Source organism: Carcharhinus amblyrhynchos, chromosome 22 (genome assembly GCF_965287045.1).
Source record: "Carcharhinus amblyrhynchos chromosome 22, sCarAmb.v2.hapA, whole genome shotgun sequence".
Classification (NCBI taxonomy): domain Eukaryota; kingdom Metazoa; phylum Chordata; class Chondrichthyes; order Carcharhiniformes; family Carcharhinidae; genus Carcharhinus; species Carcharhinus amblyrhynchos.
In genome coordinates this window covers 35,292,315-35,310,692 of record NC_137345.1, presented here as the reverse complement: position 1 = coordinate 35,310,692, position 18,378 = coordinate 35,292,315, and the positions used below count along the sequence as shown (strand labels likewise).

General features: G+C 44.1%; 1 protein-coding gene across 1 annotated transcript in view; it reads right to left on the bottom strand.

Moving 5' to 3' along the window:
• The window catches only part of LOC145357050 (choline/ethanolaminephosphotransferase 1-like), a 45,263-nt gene extending 27,093 nt beyond the window's left edge, over positions 1-18,170 (bottom strand). The window contains exons 1-2 of the mRNA XM_080210117.1: positions 17,687-18,170; positions 7,032-7,179 (exon numbers count right to left, since the gene is read on the bottom strand). Coding sequence (XP_080066243.1) covers positions 7,032-7,179; positions 17,687-18,076 — 538 coding nt within the window. The 5' untranslated portion in view covers positions 18,077-18,170. The remainder of the gene's footprint in view (positions 1-7,031; positions 7,180-17,686) is intronic.
• Between the last annotated feature and the right edge of the window lie 208 nt (positions 18,171-18,378).

The following is an 18,378-nucleotide window of genomic DNA, read 5'->3' as shown; positions in this document are numbered from 1 at the left end:
CGAGAGGTGGCGGATGGAATTTAATGCGGAGAAGTGTGAGGTAATTCACTTTGGTAGGAGCAACAGATGTGTCGAGTATAGGGCTAACGGGAGGACTTTGAATAGTGTGGATGAACAGAGGGATCTAGGTGTATGTGTACATAGATCCCTGAAAGTTGGGAATCAAGTAGATAAGGTTGTTAAGAAGGCGTACGGTGTCTTGGCGTTTATTGGTAGGGGGATTGAATTTAGGAGTCGCAGCGTCATGTTGCAACTGTACACTACTCTAGTGCGGCCGCACTTGGAGTACTGTGTGCAGTTCTGGTCCCCGCATTACAAGAAGGATGTGGAGGCGTTGGAGAGGGTGCAGAGGAGGTTTACTAGGATGTTGCCTGGTATGGTGGGGAGGTCCTATGAGGAGAGACTGAGGGATTTAGGGTTGTTTTCGTTGGAAAGAAGGCGGCTAAGAGGGGATCTTATTGAAACATATAAGATGATTAGAGGTTTAGATAGGGTGGATAGTGATAGCCTTTTTCCTCGGATGGAGAAAGCTAGCACGAGGGGGCATGGCTTTAAATTAAGGGGGGGGTAGCTACAGGACGGATGTCAGGGGTAGGTTCTTTACCAAGCGGGTGGTGAGGGATTGGAATGCCCTGCCTGCTGCAGTTGTAAATGCGTCTAGTTTGGGGGCATTTAAGAGATCTCTGGATAGGTTTATGGACGAAAAGGGATTGGTATAGGCTAGTGGGTCATTGTTTTTGTAACTGGTCGGCGCAACATCGTGGGCCGAAGGGCCTGTTCTGCGCTGTAATGTTCTATGTTCTATTATGTTCTATACTCGCCTGCTCCCCATAACCCTTAATTCCCTTATTGGTTGAAAATCTATGTGACTTAAACACATTTAACGATGTAGCCTCTACTGCTTCATTGGGCAGAGAATTCCAAAGATTCACTACCCTCTGGGAGAAGAAGTTCCTTCTCAGCTCTGTTCTAAATTGACTCCCCCATATTTTGAGGCTATGCCCCCTAGTTCTTGTTTCCATTCTATATGAAATAACCTCACTGCTTCTACCTGTCTAGCCCCTTCATTATCTTATATGTCTCCATAAGATCACCCCTCAACCTTCTAAACTCCAATGAGGACAGGCCAAGTCTACTCAATCTCTCCTAAGCTAACCCCCTCATCTCTGGTATCAACCTGGTGAACCTTCTCTGTACCCCCTCCAAAGCCAATATATCCTTTCTTAAATAAGGGGACCAAAATTGTACACAGTACTCCAGGTGCGGCCTCACCAGTGCCTTGTACAATTGCAGCATGACCTCCCTGCTTTTATATTCTATCCCTCTCGCGATAAAGGCCAACATTCCATTTGCCTTCTTGATCACCTGCTGCACCTGCAAACTGAGTTTTTGTGATTCATGCACAAGGACCCCCAGGTCCCTCTGCACAGGAGCATGTTGTAATTTTTCACCATTTAAATAATAGTCCATTTTACTATTAGTCCTTCCAAAGTGGATAACCTCACATTTACTATCGTTATACTCCATCTGCCAGATCCTTGCTCACTCGCTTAGCCTATCCAAATCTCTGCAGACTTTGTGTCCTCCACACAATTTGCTTTCCCACTCATCTTTGTGTCATCCGCAAACTGCTACCCTACACTCGGTCCTCTTCTCCAGATCGTCTATGAATATGGTAAACAGTTGAGGCCCCAGCACCAATCCCTGTGGCACGCCACTAGTCACTGACTGCCAACCGGAAAAGCACCCATTTATTCCGACTCTCTGCTTTCTGTTAGATAGCCAATCCTCAATCTATGCTAACACTTTTCCCCAACACTGTGTCCCTTTATCTTATGCAGCAACCTTTTGTGAGGCACCTTATCGAATGCCTTCTGGAAATCTAAATACACCATGTCCATTGGTTCTCCTCTGTCAACCACACTCTTTACATCCTCAAAATTCAGTAAATTAGTCAAACATGACTTTCCCTTCATGAACCTATACTGTGTCTGCTTGACTGAACCATTTTTTTTCCAGATGTCCTGCTATTTCTTCCTTAACGATAGATTCCAGCATTTTCCCAACTACGGATATTAAGCTAACCGGCCTGTAGTTACCTGCCTTTTGTCTACCTCCTTTTTTAAACAGCTGGCACTTCCCCAGAGTCCAGCAAATTTTGATAAATTACAACTAATACATTTGCTTTTACTTCTGCCGATTCTTTTCGTACCCTGGGATGCATTCCATTCGACCAGGGGACTTGTCTACCTTTAGTCCCATTAGCCTACCCAGCACTACCTCTTTAGTAATAGTGATCGTTTTAAGGTCCTCACCCCCTACAGTCCCATGACCATCAATTATCAGTATGCTATTTGTGTCCTCCACTGTGAAGACCGACACAACAAACTTGAAGGCCCTGGCCATTTCCCATTATTAAATCCCTCTTCTCATCTCCTAAGGGACCAACATTTATTTTAGCCACTCTTTTCCATTTTATATATTTGTAAAAACTTTTACTATCAGTTTTAGATTTTGAAATTCCAAAACAGCAGGGTGGCCCCAATACCAATTACTTAAGGAGCCCAGTCTATACTTTTCTGACCTCTCGTTTCTATCCTTCAGACAATTTCCCAACAACCGTCTTTTGAGTTTCATTAACGTCCTTTCACGAAGAGCTTTATCAAATGAAAGTCTCATTTTGATAAGTTATAGCGTTTCACAGCCTATTAGGGGTTGCTGCTTAAAGGACTTGAACAGGTTGGTTGGGCAGCATTCTCCTAGTCATTATTATGGTGACCTACTACTGTACCCAATAATCAATTTTATTTTATATGAAAGGAAAGTAGTTGATGTCTTCCCTTTGCTGAATGGGGGCACTGCCTCAGAACGTATCCCTCAAAATGATCAACAGTGCTCTGTGAACTTCTGCTATTGTCTCAAAGGACTGTAGAAGTTGAAGCTCTTTTAGAAAAGGCTGACAGGTGACAGAATAGAGATCTTGCCGTGGTTCTCCCTCCCTCCTGCGCTAATATTTTAGTGCAATGGACTGGGAGATTCGCAGGGGGCTGGCCAGCAATCAGAAGGCTGGTAATGCAGGGCCCCTCTGCATGCACGAACCTTGGTGCTAACAATCGGCATGTGCGTAGTGGCCTTTGCACTGAATTTTAATATAGTAAGAAGTCTCACAACACCAGGTTAAAGTCCAACAGGTTTTAATTTTAAAGATATTGACCTCTGCAGTGCACAAAGTGTGGAAGATTCTTCTCTAAAATCCCACTGAAAAGCCAGCGTGAATTCGACACTTAGAAATTTTTTGGGAGAATTCCGGCTAGGATGTTTTTAGTCAAGAGAATCTAAGGCTACGAGGAATTAAAATAAATGGCCATTAATTAATCCAGTAAGGAATTCAGGAGAAACTTTATGACAAGTGATTAGTTAGAATGTGAAGTGGTCAGACCAATAGCCCAGATGCAGTTTAGGGGAAACTAATACATATAAACAAATGTACTAAGTGCAATAGGCTACTTGGCCTGGGCAGCCTGCCCTGCTTTCTCACTGCGATCATGGCTGATTTGATTGTACCTTAAATCCCACATTCCTACCTAAACTTGATAACCTTTCACCCCTTGATAATCAAGAATCTGTCCAGCTCTGCCTTAAAACTATTCAAAGACTCTGCTTCCACTGTCTTTGGAGCATCTACGCTCACCACACTGTCCTAAATGGGTAACTCCTAGTACCAGATTCTCCCACAAGAGGAAACAATCTACACATCCATCATTAAAGACTTCATTTAAGTTTCCTCTTATTCTAAACTCCAGCAGATACAAGCTTAGCAAGTCCAACCTTTCATGACAAGGCAACCCATCCAATCCAGGCATTAGCTAGTAAACTTTCTCTAAACAGCTTCCAACACATTTACACCCTTCCTTAAGCATGTATACAGCACTCCAGATGTGGCGTCACTAATGCTCTCAACAACTAAAACATAACCTCTCTACTTCTGTGCTCAATTCCCCTTGCAATAAGTGATAACATTCTATTAGTTTTCCTAATTAAATGCTGCACCTGCATAATAACCTTTTATGATTCACACAGCAGGACACAGATCCCTCTGCATTCTCTCAGCATTAGAAATGCTCCTTTTTCATTTTCTCTGCCAAAATGGACCATTTCTCACTTTATACAGATGAGGAACAGAAATAGAACATGCTGACTGGGTGAGATGATGTATGATTGGAAGAGGCTTGTGTGGAGCACAGACATTGAAATGGACCAGGTTAGCTATATGGCCCATTTCTGTGCTGTTAATCCTCTAAAATTCTCAGTGCCTACCCTGTTTCAAGTTTGTCTGGGATTTTCATCTCCACTTTGTGAATGTAACTCACTTTACTTAAGTTAAGCTTGGGAAAGAAACATTATTCATTTTTTCCCTTTTGAAGAGATGGACACAAGGGACCATTCAGAATATTTGCTACCCTATTTCAAGTATATTTTGCATTGTGCATACTTTTCATATCTTCTGGTATTTATTTCTTAAAAATCCTATCACAGGTTATGGACCCCAGTATCAATCCCAGGGGACCCCAATGTTCCTCCAGTTTGGAATAAAATCCTTCACCACTACTTTCTGTCACTCAGCTAACTTGGTATCCATGCTGCCACTGTCCTTTTTAGTCCACGGGCTTATCTTTATTCAGACAAAGTCAACATGGATTTACAAAGAGGAAATTATGGTTGATGATTTTGAAATTCTTTGAGGATGTAACTAGGAGAGTTGACCAAGGAGAATCGGTGGATGTGGTCTATTTAGATTTTCAGAAAGCTTTCGACAAGCTCTCTCATAGTTTGCTATGTAAAGTTAAAGCACATGGAATTGAGGGTCATGTCTTGAGATGGACACAAAGCTGGTTAGCAGATACGAAGCAAAGAATTGGCATAAGTAGGTATTTTTCTGAATAGCAGGCAATGATTGACTAGCGGGATGCTGCAGGGATCTGTGCTAGGATGCCAATAGGTCACGTTATATATTGATGATTTGGATGAGGGAACAAAATGTATTATCTTCAAATCTGAAGATGATCCAAAGTTGGGTGTGAGGAGAACGCAGAGATACTTCAGTGTGATTTGAACAGGCTGTGTGAGTGGGCATTTGCATAGCAGGTGAGGTATAACGCGGATAAATCTGACATTATTCACATTGGGAGCAAAAATAGGAAGGTAGGTTATTATTTGAATGGGTGTAAATTGAGAGAGGTGGATACTCAACGAGACCTTGGTGTCGTCATGCATTAGTCACAACGAGCTGCGCAGATACAGCAGGCAGTAAAGGTGGCAAACAGCATGTTGGCCTTCATAGCACGAGGATTTGAGTACAGGAATAGGAATATTTTATTACAATTGTACAGGGTGTTGATGAAGCCACACCTGAAGTATTGTGTAGTTTTGGTATCCTTATCTGAGGAACGATGTGCTTGCTATAGAGGGAGTGCAGCAAAGGTTTACCAGGCTGATTCCTGGAATGGTAGGTCTGTCATGAAGAGACACGAAGGGCCTGATTTTATCATTTTCATTCTAAATGCTGAATCTGGCTTAATTCGGATCCGATTTAGAAATCTGCTTTTAGGCGTTCCCAGATGCACTCAGCCTGAAAAAAAAATTCGCGGGTCCCATTCGTGCTGTGGACAGGCATGGCACGACCAAAACAACTGGAGTTCTGAAGTGCGTGCAGAGTTGAAAAAAATTTTAAAAAGCACGCCCATCTCAGATAGCTCCCAGGCCGCAGAAAACAGACTCCCCTGCACCACGCCCCCCCCAAACAAAGGCCTGGCCTCACTACCCACCCCCCCCCACAAAAAACAACAATCTCGCCTCACTCATCCCTCCCCCCATCCAGAACATCTGACCCGCATTCTCCTCCCTCCCCACCAGACAACAATCTTCCCTCCCCACCCACCCAATGAAACTTCCACCCCCCCCCCCACAAGACAATGATCTGGCCTCACTCCCCTTCCCACCCCTCCAAGAATATGATTTAACCCGCCTCCCTCCTCTCCACCACTGATCTGAGTCAGAGAGAACCACTGGAAATGCTGAACTTGCTCTTCAGCAGCTGAAGCGCCCGATTCAGACTCTTATTCAGCAAGTTCATTTTGGTGCTATTCCAGATCAGTGAACATGGTGGTAAAGGGGGAAATGCTGATAAAGTTGGGCGGGCAGTTCATTAATTCAATTAAAATGCATGCAAATGCATTTAATTGCTGCTGCACCCGTTTTGGGCACGAATCAGATTGTTGCCATTCCCGGATTTCGGTAAAGTGGCCAACGGTGCGGGCACGGATCACATTAATGGCCTCACACCTGACTTTACCACGTTTTTGCACCTGCATTGGTAAAATAGGGCCCAAAGTTGGTTAGGATTGCATTCATTGGAATTTAGGAGAGGGGGAAATCTCAGAAACTTATAAAATTCTAACAGCATTAGACAGGGTAGATTCAGAAAGAATGTTCCTGATAGTGAGGAGTCCAGAACTGTGGGGTCATAGTTTGAGGATAAGGGGTAAAATCTTTTAAGACTGAGGTAATTTCTTCACCCAAAGTGTGAAATTGTGCAATTCACTACCACAGAAAGTAGATGAAGCCAAAATATTGACAGATTTCAAGAAGAAATTCAATGTAGCTGTTGCAGCTAAAGGGGATATATGGGAGGAAGATGGGATCAGGGTATTGAATCTGATGATCAAAATGAATGGCGGAGCTGGCTCGAAGGGCAGTATGGTCTACACCTGCTTCTATTCCTACATGTCACTGCTTCTGTTCACCCCCACTGTCAATGAAAGAAAGTGTGGCAGAATTGCATGGGGCATCACATCCTCCTCAGTAGTAGTGAAGGCACCTTATTTCACAAAGCTTGAATAGGAGGCCTCAAGCTTTCTACCCCATTCTAGTTTTGGGCCCTCTGTTTTCATAAGGTACTGCTTATAATGACTTGGGAATCACAAAAGGTTATATTCGGTTATATTAAATAAAAATAAGTGAGCTCCTCCTACCTGTGGAAAGTGAATCACAGCCATGGTCAAATAGCTCTCCAAGAGGACTACTGCTATTGGTTCTTCTAGCCTGCTTCCCATCTATAGCATCGAGCGTCTGGTAAATAAACAGACCCAGTGCACAGGCGAGGTAAGCCCAGAGAGGTGCCTGCAGAGTACAGAATTCACAGCATAAGCCCAAAGGCAGCAGCAGATCAACACACCATGAGCACAGTGAAGGATGAATGAAAAGATCACACATGAAACACACTGACAGAACTATAAAGTGACATTAGTTTAAATGAGTTTTCTCTATATTGTTAACAATGAACCGGATCACAACAAACTGTGCGTACAGAAACAACAAAAGTTATGCCATTGTAACTGTGCTCCACTGACTATAAAGCATTTTGGGATGTGCTGAGGTCTCAAAAGGTGCCGTACAAATGTAGGTCAGTCTATCATTAATTAAATGACTCCACTCAACAACGTACTTACTTCCAATTCAAGTGTCCGAGGCCATGCCTAACAACAGGGACGGGAAGGATAATGTTACTCCCACCCTAACCCAGGAGCTATATACAGTGGCACTACCGAAATCTGAAGTTCACTGAGGGGAGAAATCGTAGGCCTAATGAGATGTGCCACAAGGTTTATATCTTTGAGGAATTTGGAAATTAAGAAGGTGATGGAGGAAGGCAGGAGTATAGACCATAATACATAAGGACAGAAGGAGGCCATTCAGCCCATCAAGTCTGCTCTGTCTGACTTGAGTTATGAAGACAACAGAGACAACATGGAGCGCCTGATGCAAAGCTTGAGCAGGACAGGGTAGACAACAAAATATAAAAACCATTTACAGGAAATAGTCAATCAACAATCCAGGATTCCAACCAATTCAAGTCAACCAACATATCAAATCTCGAGAAATAAAACAAAATGCTGGATAAACTCAGCAGGTGTAGCAGCAGCATCATGGCGAGAAACAGAGTTAACATTTCCACTCCAATATGACACTACTTTGGAACATTATTGCAGATTTCCCTCATCTACAGCATTTTGCTTTCATTTTAATCAAATCTCAAGATATCAGGCATGACTGTGGATTGGAGAATAGGAGCCAGAGGCTGCTTTTCAGCTCCTTGAGTCTCCTCTACATGTAGACTACAAACCTAACCTCGATACAGAACAAAAGCCCATGCATCTGGGGTATGGCAATATTGTGGTTTCGTTACTGGCCTAGCAATCCTGAGGCCTCGACCAATGATCCAGAGATACGAATCACTGAGGAATATAAATTTGTTACTTAAATCCAGAATAAAAGGCTAACAGTACCAATGAAGTAACTGGATTGTCATAAAACATCCATTGGTTCACTAATATGCTTTAGGGAAGGAAATCTAGCATAAGTGTAAAAGGCAAAGCTGAATTTTTCACAACCAGAAGTGCCAAGAAGCTAACCTAACTGTCCTCCCAAAGATCCATCATTACGAAAGCCAGTCTTCAGCCAATTCAATTCACTCCATATGATAAAGTAGTGTTGGAGCTGGATATAGCAAAGATTGTGGATGCTAAAGGTACCCCAGCTTTAGTGGTGGAATACTTGTGCTGAGAATTAGCTATTTAGCTACAACTGCCCAGTTGTGTGCTGTCCACAAGAGAAAGACAAATCCAATCTGGCTAATCATCTCCCCTGAAATCTGCTCTCATTCAAAGTGCTGGAAGCTGAAATGGGCAGTCTGACACGAACTCATTAAGAATCTACTACCAGATGTTGAGTTTGGATTCTGCTAGGAACATTCAGTGCCAGACCTCATTGCAGATTTGATTCAAACCTGGGCAGGAGGATTGAATTCAAGAGGCGAAACAAGGGGAAAGGACACTCAATGTCAAGGCCGAGTGTGGCATTAGGGAGTGCTAATAAAATTGAAATTAATGGAAATTATGGAACTCTCCAGCACTTGAAGTCATACCTAGCACCAAGAAAGATTGTCACATTTGTTAGAGATTAATCATCTGAGTATCAAGGCAAGAGATCCTCATGGCAGATATGGATAACATTCAGACTTGGGCTGATAAATGGTAAGTAACATACCTGCTATACAAGCGTTAGACAATGCCACCCCTCCAACAGGGAATCGAATTACGTCCTGTGACAGTCAATGGGATTATCTGATTTAGAACTGTATCATTCCTTCACCATCACGGAGTTAAATGCTGGAACTCCCTCCCTAGCTCTGTGGGTGTACCTACATCAGTTCAGGAAAGCAACTCATCATCGCCTGCTCAAGGGAATTAGGGATGGGCAATAAATATTGGCCTTGCTAGTGACACTGACATCCAATGCATGAATTTTTAAAAAAAAAATTCTTGAAATGTTTAGTTGGCCCACAACATCCACAAACTTTCACAGCAAGGGGATCTTTCCCATATTTCCACTCCACTTGAGAAAAATCACAACCCAATTACACTACAAACTGTCCAGGCTGTAACTCTGAATTTAAGGCCTTTTGTTGTGGCTTTCCCCTATTGAATCCATTTGACATCTTAAACACCTCAATTAGACTGTTCAATTTTCTAAACTCAAGGGAACTCATTTTCCTTGTTATCTAAACCTCTTAGCCTAAGTTACATTCAAGACTCTATGCTGTGTTGTATCCTTCCCGAGATATATTAGAACTGAACACAGACAGGATCTGACCTAGAACTGAAACATTAACTTTCATAGAAGGACTTTCATAGAATTCTACAGTGCAAAAGGAGACTGTTCAGCCCATTGAATCTACATTGACCACAATCCCACCCAGGCCCTATTCCCATAAACCCACATATTACCCTGCTAATCCCCTAGCATGGCCAATCAACCTAATCCGCATATCTTTAGGGGTGGAGCTGGAGCAGGAGCACCCAGAGGAAACCCACATAGACACAGGGAGAATGTGCAAACTCCACACAGACAGTCACCCGGAATTCATAAGAACATAAGAAATAGGAGCAGGAGTAGGCCATCTAGCCCTTCGAGCCTGCCCCGCCATTCAACACGGGTACCTTGCGCTTTGAAGCAGCAGTGCTAACTATTGTGCTATAGTGCCGCTTAATTTCTCTATGGCCTCTTCCTCTCCTTTACATTCTAAGCACATCGAGGTAAAGGAGATCTGGAACACTGACACTGATCAATCACACTGAATGGCAGATTATTCTCAAGGAGCTGAATGGCCTGAACCCACTGTAAGTGCATCATCTATGGGTGAGATGGGTCACATGAAAATCTGCATTTGCTGTGTCCCCATTTACCTTGCAAGAAACCACTGCTGCCCAGTATGATCCGTGCCCTGGCCAGAGTTTGCCTCCAATTTACTGCTAGGTGACTGAGTGCCAGCAGGGTCACCAGATGTGTCTATCATCCTGGAAACCTGGTCCAGCTCAGAACAGCTTCAGAATGAAATAAAATGCTGCCTGGCTCTAGGGACGGTTAGAAGCACTAAACTACTTGCTGAAATGATCTGTGCACAGTCTCCAGGTTCTTGTTTTCCACATAGCTTTAGTGTTTTTCTAGGCTGGAGTAGGGAGGGAGAAATCATTTTTTTTGCAATAAAATTGCTAATGGTGAGGTTGATAAGCAACCCTGAATAGACTGGAGGCAGTGATTGCATTTCACTGCAAACCACAATCTCATCTATTGAAAACACCGCAGAAACTCTTTGGCAGTGCCCCCAAACAACTGATAAAAACAACCAAAGGTTGAGAAGCTGAGATATGATTCATGATCCTCAAATATTTTAAGCAACTTTCAGGTTTCGTAAACACTGGCTGGGAATCTTCTGAGCTGCTCCTGTTTTGTTGCATTTAGACAGTGACTTTAAAGTAGTGAAATATCACAAACAGTTGCACATGTAGTCTGATGATACCATAATAACTCCATGTCAGGGAACATAACCACGATCTTGCTCAAAAAGATACGGCCGGGGGGAGAGAGAGAGAGAGAGAGAGAGAAGGAAGGAAGGAAGGAATGAGGCTTCTAGAGCCTAGAGCACCGAAGGAACAACCACTAATGGTGAACACATTGAAATCAAGAGGACAGAATTGAAGGGACAGAAACGTTGGCAGAAACTTCACACATAGGGACGGGCTGAGAAATTAGAAAACAAGAATGGGGATTTTAAAAAATTGGGGCACTACTTAAGCAGGAGTCCAGGAGGTGGTTAGCAAGCACTGGAAGAGATGGACCATTTGGACAAAGGAACCAAGACTAAGAGCAGTAGCGTTTTGAATGTTTTGAAGTTTAATGAGGGTACGCTTCTAACGTGCGTGCAGGGACAGAGGGGCCTAGGAGCTCATGTGTATAGATCTCTGAAGGTGGCAGGACATATTGGGAGAGTAACTGGTAAATAGGACCTTGGGCTTCATACAGCGATCCAGAGTACAAAAGCAGAACCTTGACATTGATCTGTATGGCACAGTAGCACAGTGGTTAGCACTGCTGCTTCACAGCTCCAGGGACCTGGGTTCAAATCCTGGCTTGGGTCAATGTCTGTGTGGAGTTTTCACATTCTCCCTGTGTCTGCGTGGGTTTCCTCCAGGTGCTTCGGTTTCCTCCCACAGTCCAAAGGTGTGCGGGCTAGGTTGACTGGCCATTCAAAATTGTCCCTAAGTGTCCTGGGATGCACAGGTTAGAGGGATTAGTTGGTAGATATGGGGATATGGCCTGGGCAGGATTGTGGTTGGTGTGGACTCAATGGGCCAAATGGCCTCTTCCTGCACATTCTATCTATTCTATGATTGCTTTGTTAGGCCGCAACTAGAATACAGCATGAGTTTAGTTTCTTAAACTACATTTTAGGAAGGATGTGATCACAAGTTCTTGACAGGATGCTGAGATTTCCTAGTGTAGTTCCAGGATGAGGGATTTTGGCTACAAGGTGAGCTTGGACAAGCTGGGGGTTCCCTTTGGAGTAAAATAGATTGAGGGGCAATTTGATAGAGGTATACAAGATTATGACAGGTAGAGATAAAGTACACTGTTCCCATTAGTTTTTTTTTAGTTTATTTATGTGTGTCACTAAGTACGCTTACATTAACACTGCAATGAAATTACTATGAAAATCCCATTAGTTGATGGTACTTGAATATGAGCTGGAACTCATTTTTCATGAGAGTCGTTGAAATGAAAATCATTGACAAATTTACAAGGAAATTGGATGGGCACTGGAGGGAAATAAATTTGTATGACTAGAAGGATTAAGTGGAGGAATGAGACTGACAAAGAGCTAGGACAGATTTGAAGGGCAGAATGAACTTTGACGTTATGGAAAGATGTGAAGCTGGTGAACTCATGGTGCTGGAGCCAGAGCAACTGCCAGTTAATTACTGCCTTTTTGTGTGGGAACAAACTCACTTTGACTCCGACTGCTTTCCCTCCCCTTTCAACAATTCAAAGGAACCATCCCCTCTGCAACACACTGCTCTCCACCTAACAGCCCCTCCTCAATGAGGGGGCAGGAAATGGAACAGCTGCCGTTAATCCACTAACTGTCCAAACAGTCCATCCAAGTAAAGCTGCAATTTACTGTTTTTAAGATACTGTATTTCCTCCTTTTGATGTGGTCTCCTCTGCTTTTGGAAGACCAAATGCAGACTGGTTTCCTGCTTTCCAGAACGGCCCCATTTGGTCCACAAGCATGATGAAAAGTCACTTACACTTGAAACATTGGCTCTATTCTCTCTCCACAGATGCTGTCAGACTTGCTGAGATTTTCCAGCATTTTTCTGTTTTTGCTTCAGATTCTAGTGTCTGCAATATTTTGCTTTTATTGTAGTATAGTCAGAATAACAGATACTGTACTCTGCAGCCGAGAGCACAAGTCCAAAAGGCTGTGCTGCCTGCCCAGTGCCAGGGTTCAGGACATCTCAGGCAAGTTATTGTGGTTCAGTTTTAAAATTCTAAGTCAGAGTTTCACTGCTAATCTATATTATAGCTTGAGAAACACATACCAGAGAGATCCCCACCTGTACCAAATTTTCAAGTTAGCACTTATACTTTAAGGTGGGAACCAATGACATAGAAAAAACCAAGAAAAAGGTTCTGTTGTGGTAGCACAAGTAGCTCAGGACAAAATTAAAAAGCAGAATCAAAGGTAAGAATCCTTAGATTGCTAGCTGAGCCACAAACCAAATTTATGTAAGGTAATTAAAATCAGAGATGAATACATGGCTTAAAGATTGTGTTTGATTCAGGGGGCACTGGCACCAGTACTGGGGAAAGAGGAAGCTTTACTGTTGGGATGGCATTTACTTGAACCACGCTGGGACCAGTATATTATTGAAGGGTAAAACAAGACTGTAGAAGGGACAATAAAGTCAAATGTGGTGGGGCGGGGGCAGGCTGGTATTGTTACACGAAGGGAAATTGGTAAAATTTAAAGAGAAAGGTGAAAGCAATAATGCAGGTTAGAGATATAGATAGAGATATAGGTAAGGGTAGTAAGGGCATGGAATGCTCTGTCTGCAGTTGTGGACTCGCCAACTTTAAGGGCGTTCAAATGGTCAGTGGATAGGCATATGGATAACATTGGAATAGTTTAGGTTCGAGGGTCATTAGGTTGGTTCCACTGGTCGGCGCAACATCGAGGGCCAAAGGGCCTGTACTGTGCTGTAATGTTCTATGTTCTATAACTACCGTGAGACACACAGGCAGAGCACACAAACGTAAGAGTTCATCAGCAAATAAGATCACAGTAGGGAGAAATGGTAAAAAGAGTTAAAGGGTCTTTATATGAATGCTCACATCATTCATAAGATAGTGGATGAATTAAAAGCACAAGTAGAAATAAATGAACGTGGGGATGAACCTTCAAAGTTGCCAACACCTCCAATACCTTATCCTTTCCTATGTCAATTTGCTCAAGAACTCCTCAATCTCTCTCTCCCTGCTGAATTCCATACCATCGTCCTCGCTCTCTTGGGTGAAGATAAAATTGAAGCATTCATTCAACACACTTCCAATGTCCTCTGGCTCCACCCACATATTGCCCCCCGGTCTCTAATGGGCCTTACTCTTTCCCTGGTTATCCTCTTCCCATTGATATACTTATAGAATATAAGAATATAAGAAATAGGAGCAGTAGGCCATCTAGCCCCTCGAGCCTGCCCCGCCATTCAATACGATCATGGCTGATCTGTCGTATCTCAGTTCCACATTCCCGCCCTCGCCCCATAACCTTTAATCCCCTCGCTTATCAAAAACCCATCAACCCGCGTCTTATAAATATTGAGCGAGGCAGCCTCCACCACTTCAACGGGCAGAGAATTCCAGAGATTCACCACCCTTTGAGTGAAGAAGTTCCTCCTCAACTCCGTTCTAAACCGCCCCCCCTTTATCTTGAGGCTGTGCCCCCTAGTCCTACTGTCCTTTCTGAGTGGGAAGTGTCTCTCCACCTCTATCCTATCCATCCCATTCATCATCTTATACGTCTCAATGAGATCTCCCCTCATTCTTCTAAACTCTAACGAGTACAAGCCTAGTTTATTCAGCCTCTCCTCATAGCTCAACCCCCTCAACTCCGGTATCAGCCTAGTAAACCTCCTCTGCACTCCCTCCAAGGCCAAAATATCCTTGCATAAGTACGGCGACCAAAACTGCACACAGTACTCCAGCTGCGGCCTCACCAATGCCCTATACAGCCGCAGCAAGACCTCCCTACTTTTATATTCAATCCCCCTCGCTATGAAGGCCAGCATCCCATTCGCCTTCCTGACCACCTGCTGCACCTGCAGGCTGGGTTTTTGCGACTCGTGCACAAGGACCCCGAGGTCCCTCTGCACCGTCGCCTGCTGCAGTTTTTCGCCACGTAAGTAATAGTCCTTCCTACCATTATTCCTACCAAAGTGGACCACCTTGCACTTGCCAACATTAAATTCCATTTGCCATTTCCTGGCCCATTCGCCCAGCCTATCTAGATCCTTCTGCAGACTCTCCACACCCTCCGCGCAATTTGCCGTTCCCCCAATCTTGGTGTCATCAGCAAATTTCGACACCAAACACTCGGTTCCCTCCTCCAGATCATCTATCTTGGGATTTTCCCTATTTTGTGAAGATAACAATCTCATACAGCAGAGACAATTGCTGGAAAGCCAGAGCATTCTCATATCTCCTCTTTGCATTCCTAATTGCTTTAAGCTCCCCCCTGCACTTTCTATACCTATAGATTGGACAAATAAAAGCAGCAACAATAGCTTGGAAGACATGTTCATAGACTCTACTCAGGAATTTTCTTAGAACATATGCTAGAACCTACCAGGAAACAAGTTATGTTAGACCTGATAATGTGTAATAAAGGTTAATGACCTCATAGTAAAGGATCTTCGAAGTTAGAGGCCCAAACATGAAATTTTAATTTGAGGGTGAGAAATTTGGATCTGAAACCAGAGTCTTAAATAAATGTAATTACAAAAGTATGAAGACAGCTTGCTAAAATGGGCAGGGAAAAATCAGTAAAAAAAGTAACAGTTAAGTAGAGGCAGATATTTGAGGAGATATTGCACAACTCTCGACAAAAATAACAAAAAACAACATTAGAAAGAAAGATGCCCGGGGGAAGACTGCGCCATTCATGGCTAATGAAATTAAAATGAATGAACGAACAATGCTGCAAAAATTTCACACCCACCAGTTCCTCACCCCAGTGTTATACAGCTTCATATGCCAATTTAGGGAGGACAAAATCTACAGCTACTTGATGACTACTTGCAGTTCAACCAACTACAAAAAGTAAATTACTGTTAAACAAAACTTAATTGACAACAACGTAAATCAGGAAAAGCTTTGTTGATAAACAATTACTATAAAGTCTAAGAAGATAGAATTTACTGAGTGACAAAACCAAGTCAATCTCACTCCATATAACGATCACACCAGCAGCTCCCACATAGAGCTAACTCCTAGCAGATCCACAAGAACAAGTTTCTTACATGGTCCATTAGACTGACACAGGTACCTAGCAGTGACATTTGAATAGAGTCTTAGTCTCTCCCAAAAGAGGAAACAACCTTTCAGCACCCACCCTGTCAAGTCCCTTCAGCATCTTGCATGTTTTAACAAGATGACCTCTCATTCTTCTAAACTCCAATGAGTACAGGTCCAACCTGCTTATACTTTCCTAAAACAACACCTTCATCCCAGAAATCAGTCTAGTGAGCTACAAACATAAAGGAAGAAGCTTTACTACAGCTATACAAAACCCTACCTAGTACCATGTACTTTTCTGGAAGGATATATTAATCTGAGTGCAGTACAGAAAGACTTGCATTTATAAAGCACTCTTCATAACAATCAGCCTTCTCAAAGCACTTTACAACCAATTAAGCACTTTCTGAAATGTATTCACTGTTGTAATGTTGAAAAATTTAAGTTAATTTGTATATCAAACTTCCACAAACAGCACTGCGATATAGATCTGATAATTTGAGAGATACTGATTGAAGGATAAATATTGGCCAAGGTACCAGCAATAACTGTCCCGCTGTTCTTCAAATAGTGCCATGGGTTCTTTGACATCCAACTGAAGAGCAGCCTGGGCCTTGGTTAAAAAGTCTCATCCAAAAGATTCACCAGGTTGTCAGACTGAGACACCTTTCTCCAATTACAGTAGATGCAAAGTTATAAACTTACTATCAAGACAGGTTATTCAGGACAGCAGTTACAAAACACTCCTTCACAAAAACAGTGACAGAAGTGTGGATGGCTGTCTCTCACAAAATGCTAACCCAATTGTTCATTTTTAAATCTTTGACAGATACATTTTCACTAACCAAAAGTACAAAATGGATATGGAGCCAAGCCAGATGGACAGAGTTGGTGTAAAGATCAGCCAGTGAAGGTGAGATAAATGGTGGACCAGGCACAAAGGAACAAAAACACCTCAATTTGATATTTCCACTTTGTAATAGCCAGGTCATATATCCAAATATTCTACACATTTACAAATTCAGTCATTAGACACTGGGTTATAGCCTAGATTCTGTAAGAGTACCTGTTCAATCTCAGATTATGTACAGTAACTTACACTGAGGTACATCTTATGGATTCCATAGGGGTTTACCTGTTCAGTGGCAGTTGGGCAGTAACCTATAGACTGTGGTGTCCTATGGATTCCATAGGGGGGTTATCTTCAGTGATGGTCTGGTAGTAACCTATAGACTATGTGGTGTCTTATAGACAGTGCAAACTGTCCTATGGATTCCATAGGGGACTCTGTTCAGTGGCAGTCAGGCAATCTATAGGTTGTGTGGTGTCCTCTATAGATTCCATGGGGGTGGGTGGGGGGTTACCTGTTCAGTGGCAGTTGGGTAGTAACCTACAGACAGTACAATGTGTCCTGTGGATTGCATAGGGGGTTACCTGTTCAGTGGCATCAGGCAGTAATCTACAGACAGTATCATATGCCCTATGGATTCCATAGGGGGTTACCTATTCAGTGGCAGTCAGATAGTAACCTATAGACAATGCCATACGTCCTATGGATTCCATAGGGGGTTGGTTACCTGTTCAGTGGTCAGGCAGTAAGCTATAGACAGTTCCATACGTCCTATGGATTCCATTGGGGGTTACCTGTTCAGTAGCATTCAGGCAGTAACCTATAGACAGTGCGGTGTCCTATGGATTGCATAGGAGGGGTTACCTGTTCAGTGGCAGTTGGGCAGTACACCATGAGGATGAGGGTGGTGCATACATTGAGAGCCAGCCCGGTGATGGTGATAGCATTGGGAGCTATCCAGAGAGGCAGGCGGCGGACCAGCCACTCCCACCAGGACTGCATCAGGGGCTCGAGTAGCGAGGCGCCGGCGCTGCGGTAGCGGTGCTCCTCTAGCCGCTTCAGCTGCTGCCGGGACAGAGGCTGCTGGAGGAGCCAGCCGAGGCTTGGCCCGAGGACCCGGCTGCCGCCCATCCCCGCGCTGCCGCGGCCCAGCCGGGAGGCAGCAGGCGGCCGGCTCAGGCACAGCCCCAACCCCGAGCCAGGGCTCAGCTCCCCCGCATCGCTCCTGCGCGCCGGCCGCCGCTGTGCGCTCATGGAGCCGCCGCTCGGTGCCTGTGTGTGTCCCAGGCCTGAACCTTCCGCTGCCGCCGCTCTGAGTGAGTGACTGAGTCCGCCCGGCTCCAGCTCCACAGCCGGAAACACTCCTACTCACTGCCGGGTCAACGTCCACCGAGCGTCAACCTCGCCCAGCGTCAACCCCGCCCCGCCCCCGCGTCAACCCCGCCCCGCCCCCGCGTCAACCACGCCCCGCCCCCGCGTCAACCACGCCCCGCCCCCGCGTCAGCCACGCCCAGAGCGGCTGATAGAGCGCGGGGGAGGGACACAGAGAGATTGAA